Here is an 8822-nt window from a genome sequence, read left to right on the forward strand (position 1 = left end):
CACACACACACACACACACACACGGAAAGCAGACACAGGATTGGGACACCTGGGACAAAATGATCCTCATTGTTGTTAGTGGCAGAAGGGGTGATGATGGTGACGGTTGGGGTAGAGCTACTGGATGTAGGAGAAGAAGACTGTTTATCTCATTTATTGACAACTGATTCTTCCAACAGGAAGATGATTCTGATTGCGGAGGAGGGGCCTGTCTAAGCCCGTGTCTCTGGCCAATGCTCGGGCTTCAACTGCTGCTACTGTGGCTCATCACATCCTTACGACACTCATGACCCCTACACACTCATGTACACGCACACGCACTCATTCACACACTCACACACCGACCATTGTCTCACTTCACGAGAGGAGAGAAGACTCTACTCACACCATCCAGGATATACTGTATGCAGAATATTTTTCTTTGACGACCAGTATCAGTGTTTCCATTTTACAATGCCAAAGGGTGCTCACTCATCTCCGCCTCATCATTTTCAGAAACAGAGACACATTTACTGTGCTCAGCTGCACTCATCCCCATGATATATATATATACACATATATATAAAAATTCCTTAACACTCCTATGGTGCAAGAGTAAGAGCTAACCAAACCCTTTAATTCTGCCTCATTTCTCGGATTTATTCAATGGAGGGTGAAAGCGTTGTCCCACTATGCCAACGAAATACCATTCGAAGACTCTATGTTCACCGACAGCGTTGATTTGTGTAGTTTCAGTATTGTTTGTTGCTTGTTATATTTATTGCGTATGAATCACTGCGCCGCGAAGATGGATTTTTTTGCCAACTCGTGCGACGGCAGTACGAAGAAACGTCCATATCATTTGAGTGTTTTTGAAATGTGCTGTAGCTTACTGTGTATCTATTTCCTTTCCTTTTGTTGTATTCCAAATCAACAAGCATTTTGTGACTGGCTAGGTGTTGTATTGTAGCAGCATGTGCTCAGTACAGAGCTAAAGACAACACCGACACTCTGACACCAAAGCGCCACGCAGTACCGAGGACCACTGACACACAAAAACATACCACGGAGAATCTGCAGGCAGGTCTATTTTGAGAGATGCCTCGGATGTGGGTGTCCAGGGTATTTGTTACTAAGTCACAATGTTAGATAGATAGGTAGATAACGTAGATACTTCCCTGAGAAAGTGGGGTCGCCGGCGTGAATCAAAATCTAATAGGATATTGCAATTTCACATGTGTTTGTTCTTGGTCCGACAGCTTTTGGTTGTCTTCAATTTGATGCATCAAATCCCCAGTGCCTACACAGTAACTCACACAGAGAGATGTATTCTCACCATGTATGCTTTCTATGCTAATGCTTGCAGCAATACAGCAGAGAGGATTCAAAAGTTAAAGTTATACATTGTGAAATGGGCCAAATCTGCCGCAGTCCAATTCGTATGGGGCCCAGACGACAGTAGAAAGAGCCAGTGGTTTTGATTCGGCAAGAGGAACATCCCCGTCCTCCGGGCTCAAAGCGAACCTGAACCAGACCTGAGCTTGTGTTCCGACACTTCTCTGTGTCAGTCCCGATCCCGTTCCCTCTCTGGCTCACCAGACCCAGGGGCCAAGATGAGAATGCGAATGAGATCAGCATATCAAGATGACTGTTTCTTTGTTTTCCCTCTCCTTGCTGTTGTCCTCATGCTTGTTTCCTCTTTCTTGTGTTGCTCTACAAGTGCTGTGAAGCAGACGCTGAAAGGCTCCGTGTCGAAAAACGCTGCAATGTCATGGGATGAGCTTGTTCTTGTGTTTGAACGCCGTCCGTGCCCGTGGGTCAGCATCGGGGGGGGCGCTGGAGAGAACTTTGACAAGATGCTACTGCCGGGAGTAACTTTGCATTGCCTTACTTTACCGCAAATCACAAAGATCACACACAAGTTTCTTAGTGTTTGTTTGTTTTCACCGATCCAAGTTGACTTCTCTCCACCTCGCCTTCATGGTGACCTGCTGGTATCGAGTGGCCAGGTTATGCCCGTCTATCAAAGTCGCGTGTTGACGTGTGTTTAACCCCGGGGGGGGGATCCCGTGTCTATGTGCCGGCATGTGAGTGTCCCTCCGATATCTGATTGTGCTTTAATACTGTACATGAGTTACTCTTTTGTGGAACTTGACTAGCCTGAATACATTTTGTATACATTTGTACACTTATAATATTTACTGTATAAAAGATGAAATGAGAGGAAAGAAAAAATGTTTATAATGATTTGTTGTTGATTATTGTGCAAATATGATATATTCACAATAAAAGTGTTGTATTGTTATGACCGGGGAGATCCTCCTTTTTGTGCAGCCACATATTGGGACAGTTGCAGAACAAACGTGTCCGAGAGACGGCTGTTGAAAAGAGGATGAGCATAAAAAAAAAAGATAGAATTGTTGGTTGTTGTCAAATAGTGCTGCGCATCCTGACGTTTACCACGGCCCAGTAATATATGATTAAAAAAATAAATCAAATAGGAGAACCCTAACATCTGGCTGAAAATCTGTGTTTTAGTGTTTCACTACACTCTCTGTAGGTTCCAGGTCTGTTTTACATCGGACCACACCCAGCAGCACTGATAGGTGTGATTTGCGGTGTGTGTGTGTGTGTGTGTGTGTGTGTGTGTGTACGTACTCACCCTGGGGTACACGTCTACATCAGAGTCAGCAACAATAAGGATTTCAGGGGTTGTTAAAGATATGATATAGGTTGAATATTCGCATTTGTTTCAAAGAAATTGTTGTCTTATAAGGAATTTTCCCAATGTTTGTAATGTGAAATTACAAACATTGGTTTTGTAATTTGTTTAAAATGATGTTAACTTAAACAAATTGTTGCTGTCCAAAAAAACTTGAACTCACACATGAGTGCATACAGGACGTGCACACATTCATGCACAATAGAAATTGATCTTTAAAAACAAACAAAAAAATCCTGACCTGATTATTTCCTTTTCTCGCTGAGTTCCTCGTCCTCCATCCTGGAGTATTAACATGTACACACAGACACAGGATTCAGAATGAGAAGGATGACCGAAGCTCCCAGCCATTGAACGTATGTATGCTGGCGCGCAGCACGGCCGAGTGTGTTCCTGTCTGCTGGACCTGAGGACCCCTATGTTTCTGATTTATTGACGCCTCCGGAGACACGATTGACACAGACGGCTCTGCCATCTCGTGCCCGGAGCAGCGATGGGAAAGCCAGATGCTCACGCCAGAGTTTCAGAGCAGTCGTACTTCACTTGGTGGTATTTGTGTTTATCTGATGGTAATCTAAGCACCAATATGGCCACGGTTTTAGGGGTGGGGAGCATGAAGACGTTTGTTTTTCTTGGAGACGTGTCAGACTGGGAGGTCTTTGTATGTGTGCTGTATGGCGATAATCTAGAAGGGACGTTGTAACGGGATACTCTTGTAAATGGGGAACGAGGTCATGCCCTTTAACATGCCTGGCTTAAGAAGTTACAGACGCAGGAAAAAAGCAGGGACATGTTCGACAGCTCTTTTTAATTCATTTGAAGTACTAACACAAAAGAGACTAAGCTCCACATAGAATTTTAAAGAATAGTCCGTAGAAAAAAACAGGAAATTCAAGGCTTTGTTTCCAATTCCTACCTGTTTTTCTGTAGTTGTAGGCGTCAGTCATCTACTACTTACAATCTCATTTCTGATACACGGGGTGTGTCAATGACTTCACTGAGTCAATTGAGAACATGCAACAACTAACCTCACTATACTCTCTTCCTCTTCTTCTTCCTTTGCTAGATGGTTGACGGTTGAAGCCAAGGGATGGGGAGCAAGAGGGGAAGACATGCAACACAAGGCCTGAAACAAATCCTCACGGCACTCGTTACTCAAACCACTTCTTAACAGTACATACAGTTGAACATTAAGGCCATGACATCATCTGTCTGTTAAACATCCTTATTTTTTATTTTTTGCAGTGCAGCAGGCGTGTGCACGCGCAGCGTTACATTTGAAAAGGATGAATTTGAATGGACACGTCTGGACATGTCACCATGGTTTCTGCATCTAAATGAATATTTTACATAATTGGGTTGAATTGGGGAGTTGTTTAAAACCTTCTGATTTGTTGATCCGGCCATTATTGTTTTAATGTCAGACAGAACAATGACTGACACAATAGAGGCATTTTAATTCAGGTGACAGGTAGTTGTTGTTTTACCAAATACCCCTTTCCACTTGTGATGTCTTTCCGCCCAGGAATCTTTTCTGTTTTGCCGATCTAATAAAACCTATTTCTGCAAAACACCCTCAGAGTGAGGCCCCCCCCCGGGGGAAGAGCACTTCACCCGGTCCAAAGCCCTCAAGCTGCAACCGTATGACTCACTGGTGGTAGAGTTAAAAAAGTCTCCAGAGTGGCTCTTTGGGTTTGTTCCACTAATTGCAGGAAGTGACACACGAGATTGATGCTGCGTCAACAACTTGACCCGTGACTGAAGCTGCAGGCAGGGATCAGCATTCGTAAACCCCCCCTGAAGTTCATCGACATCGCTTCGATAGTCGTATGACGTCCATTCGCGTAGAGTTTAAGCGGCGAATGCTATTTTTGGAACAGTATTGCAAACTCGGTGGCACTTTGATTCGACAATTAGCTCTAAAGTTAGAGCGCCCGACACTCTCAGCAGCCTGCGGGTCGCGACTCTCCCAGGGCAGTCAACCCAAGTACGAATAAACTTCCCTGAATCTGGTAACTGAAATGTGGTCAACATCAGCTGCAACTTTTATAATTGGCACCATTTGATTTCTGTTTTGTTTTGTTTCTCTTCGAAAGCTTACTGTAAGTTGCGTCAGAGAAGTCACAGTTTTCCATCTGCACAGAACACAGCAGGGCACTAAGGTTCTCTGACATCCAGTAAAAGTCTAAACAACATCCCCCCCACACACACACACACACAAACACACACACACACACACACACACACACACACTGTTGTCAGTGACTGACTGCTTGCGTGCATCTTTGCCGTGTGTTTTCCTTCACAGCACAAACTTTATTCCCTCCAAGTTTGGATGAAACAGTGTAGATAAATCTTCGGTGTTTTTGCTCAGCATCGTGGACCTCTGGATGGCCACAAAAGGAAAATACAGACAGCGCTGAATCGGTTAATCACAGAAAAGGGGATTCTGAGTAGGCTTTCGAATAGTTCATTGTTATTGTTCTAACTTTTTTGGCACCTGTTCTTACAAACTCACACCCAGTCTGGCGACAAAGTGAGCCAAAGAAAACCTTCGAATATATTCACAAAATGGTTGAGATGGGGAGGAGAGCGAGGGGGGTGGGGGGGGGGCTCGGATGTACTGAGGGTTGGAAAGAACACACTTGGCACGGGTTATCAGGAAATGCCACAGGCTTTCCCAAACCTATAAACATGACCACACACTTGTCTGTACTTCTCACTACTGTACCTTGGTTTTTGTGTCTCCTCTTCTCCCAGTGTGTGTGTGTGTGTGTGTGTGTGTGTGTGTGTGTGTGTGTGTGTGTGTGTGTGTGTGTGTGTGTGTGTGTGTGTGTGTGTGTGTGTGTGTGTGTGTGTGTGTGTGTGTGTGTGCGTGTGCGTGCGTGTGCGTGCGTGTGCGTGTGTGTGCGTGTGTACGAGCGAGCTCTGTGTCACTGGGAGTGTCGCACACAGGATGCTGGAAAACTCCGTCCAGGTGAGCAGTCTCAGCGGGACGCACCACCCACACGGGCTCTTGATTTGTGGATGTTCTCTGTCACCGGAGTGAGGCCTCACATGCATCAACTGGTAACAAGAGGACTTGTGGGTGGTATGCAAATTTCGCCAAAGGTTTAGAGGTGCATGTCGTTCTCAGCACAGGAACAGGTTTTTTTCGTCTCTCTTTGTATGTTGGCTTACATTTTTGTGAATGGCATTAAAGCTGTGAACTGTTTTAAAGACACACGGTGGAGTGTTGGAGGACTAACAGCGCCCCGGAGCAGTGTTTTTATGAGTGGAACCCCCTCTTGTTTGCGTTGTGCACATGCACAAGGACATTCCTGCCTCTGGTTTCTAGTCTTTTTCCCGCTGATTGACAGTTTGGTGGTGAGCCGGCGTTAAGAAACACAGACGTGCCAATGGCGAGGAAGAAGAAGACTTCGGTGAATGTAAACATGACATGGGAAAATAAATATAAAAAAAACAGAAGCCATCTAATATGGGAACAGACTTTTAACTTGAAAGCAATTTAACGATATTTGATCAATTATGTATTAATGCCTTACAGATCAGAACATTTGCTAAGAATCATTTTATTGTAAAAAAGTATTTTTGACCAAGAGTTCTGTATTTTGAGGGTTCAGGTTTTGTTCATCAAGAATCCCTCCACGTGCCAAAGGATATTTTGACATTACATTGTCTGCTTCTTGAAAAGAAAGTGAGTATATCATCAATTAATGCAGTTATATAATGCACCACTTTGGGATTATTATTCATCATACTTTAGTAAAGATATTATTTACAACTCATAGATGCTCATAAAGAATCCATGTCTTTTGTTTAAAGTTACAACCAGGCTAAAAACAAGTGTTTGATTTGAGTTTTGTTTCCCGTACATGCTCACAATACTGAGAAAATAAGTAAGTAGTTGAAGATTAATGAGAAGATAGATGGAGTAGGAAGGAGGAGTGAAGGAAAAAAACAAAAACCTGGTTGTAAACATTTTTGCTGAGTGTTGATCGACTGCCAATGTTTCTGTGCTAAGAGGAGCAGAGAGGTAAAACTTTAGCAGCTGTTTTTTAAAAGAGCTCACAGAGGGCGTGTGTGTGTGTTTCTGTGTGTGTGTGTGTGTGTGTGTGTGTGTGTGTGTGTGTGTGTGTGTGTGTGTGTGTGTGTGTGTGTGTGTGTGTGTGTGTGTGTGTGTGTGTGTGCGTGTGCGTGTAATCATGCTTCAAATTACCTGTGTGCATGTCTGGTGAATCACTCAGGTGGGCTCCGAAGACCCAGGCGGCGTGCCGTCCCGCCCGCCCCACGCCATGTTCACCATCAACGCGTTAATTAAACGTATGAGGTCTGACACGGACACATGTGGGATGAAATGTACCTGCTGCCCCAGAGCAGCCGCTTTAATTTGACCAACTACCTCGCCCTCCCCCGTGCGTCTCCACCTCTGCGTGAGTCACGCGGGGGCAAATTAGCAGGGAGCAGCAGACAACACAAGTTGACCGTTAGCAGATGTGTGAGAAATGAGGAAACACACGTTCAGGCACTATATCTGAAGGCCTGCACCCCCCCCCCCCCCCCCCCCCCCCCCCCCCCCCGTCCTCCAGCAGTGTGTGGTTTCCCATCTTGCGCCGTAACCACGCCGTATGATTTCTTCTGTCGTTACAGATGCTTGGAATTTTACAAATTTGAAGCCAAATTCCCAGTTTTGAATATTCTCTTTGTGTGCAAGCGGATATATTTTTACACTGGATCTTCAAACTTTGACAAGTTTTGCTTTGAAAAATTCTATATCCTAAGCTCTAATTAACACGTCCCAGAGGGTCGATGGGCCGCGGCGTCCAGGAAGGTTGTGTCAGAAATAGGCATTTGTGTCTGTGAGCAAGACAATACAGCACAAAATGTTCCCCCGGTTACAATATAGGTTGCGAATGTAAACATGACCTATTTGTGCGTATTCTCCAGCTCGTGTCGGTGTTGTGCACTTCTGGGTGACTGACATCTGCCGTCAAAGGAGCGCCACAATAGAGCTCATATGGGATGTTGATGTGTTTGCTGAAGGATGTGTCATTTAAACAGTTATGGCTCGTGTGGATATACAAACTCACCAGGCCATTTTGTCCACGAATTGTTCCGAAGTTCTGTCTCAAACGTTCACATCAACACCCATAAACACAGGGGGAGGGACAGACAAAAGGCTGAGTAGTGCACTATGTGCACTGAACAGGACCTGTTCTGTGGAATTGAAGTGATCTGTGTGTCCTAAGACTCAATATCTCTCAACAAAATAATTATTTCTTTGAAGTTTGAGTCGAGAACTCCCAAGAAATGTCCAAGACACATCAGCAGATATGACAACTTTTGTTTGATTCATAACTGATTCCACGCCTCAAATAAGGGTGATCCATTTAACTTTGCTCTCTACTGTCTGTGATGGAGTTCCAGCACGTCAGTAGCAGTGTCAGAAGCAATCAGGGAGTGAATTATCTGAGAGAAAAACCAATTGCACATTGAGCGGCCTATAGCGGTTGAGATCCTCCGATTCTTTCAAAAGCTATTTTGGGGGAATGTGTCGGTGGCTAATGTGCATGATAATGAAGCGACACTTCTGCCTGCTGCCCACTCTCCAGGTTTCTATTAATGTCGCAAGATGAGACATCGAATGAAAACAGGGCTGCAATGAAAAGGGGAGGAAAAAGAGTCTGGTTTTGCACAAGTTTTACCCGAGAAGCCATGGTTTTTAAACTGTTTGCATGGACAGATTGTGCTTGTGCGTAGTTTATTTGTGTTTCTTGTAACCGTCAGCGGGTCTCAATTACGAGTACTGACTGTAACCACATGTCCCGACAACAGGAAGTGTGTGTTTGTTTAAAGGAGGATCTCTTGACACACTATCTGTGTTTACAGCATCTATCCACACCACTGTCATCACTAACACACACACACACACACACACACACACACACACACACACACACACATACAGTGAGGGGTGCCAGTGATGTGTCTGTGTTGCCTCAGTCGTCGCCATGTGCCCTTTACTTGATCAAAAGCTGTCGATTATTAGAATTATCATGTAAACGATGTCAAGTCCTGAATGTTTTTCCTCCTTTGATCGAGTGAAATACCTGAGCCACCT

The 8822-nt window shown here is 44.5% G+C and overlaps 1 protein-coding gene across 7 annotated transcripts in view; it reads left to right on the plus strand.

Annotated features, from left to right (window-relative positions):
* LOC118315579 (voltage-dependent calcium channel subunit alpha-2/delta-1) overlaps positions 1-2287 on the plus strand; it is a 54659-nt gene extending 52372 nt beyond the window's left edge. For all 7 annotated transcript variants that reach the window (XM_035642970.2, XM_035642972.2, XM_035642974.2 and 4 more), the window contains one exon: positions 180-2287. In XM_035642970.2, coding sequence (XP_035498863.2) covers positions 180-216 — 37 coding nt within the window. In that variant the 3' untranslated portion in view covers positions 217-2287. The remainder of the gene's footprint in view (positions 1-179) is intronic.
* The last annotated feature ends 6535 nt before the right edge of the window (positions 2288-8822 follow it).

The sequence above is a fragment of the Scophthalmus maximus genome, chromosome 7 (assembly GCF_022379125.1).
Source record: "Scophthalmus maximus strain ysfricsl-2021 chromosome 7, ASM2237912v1, whole genome shotgun sequence".
Lineage (NCBI taxonomy): Eukaryota > Metazoa > Chordata > Actinopteri > Pleuronectiformes > Scophthalmidae > Scophthalmus > Scophthalmus maximus.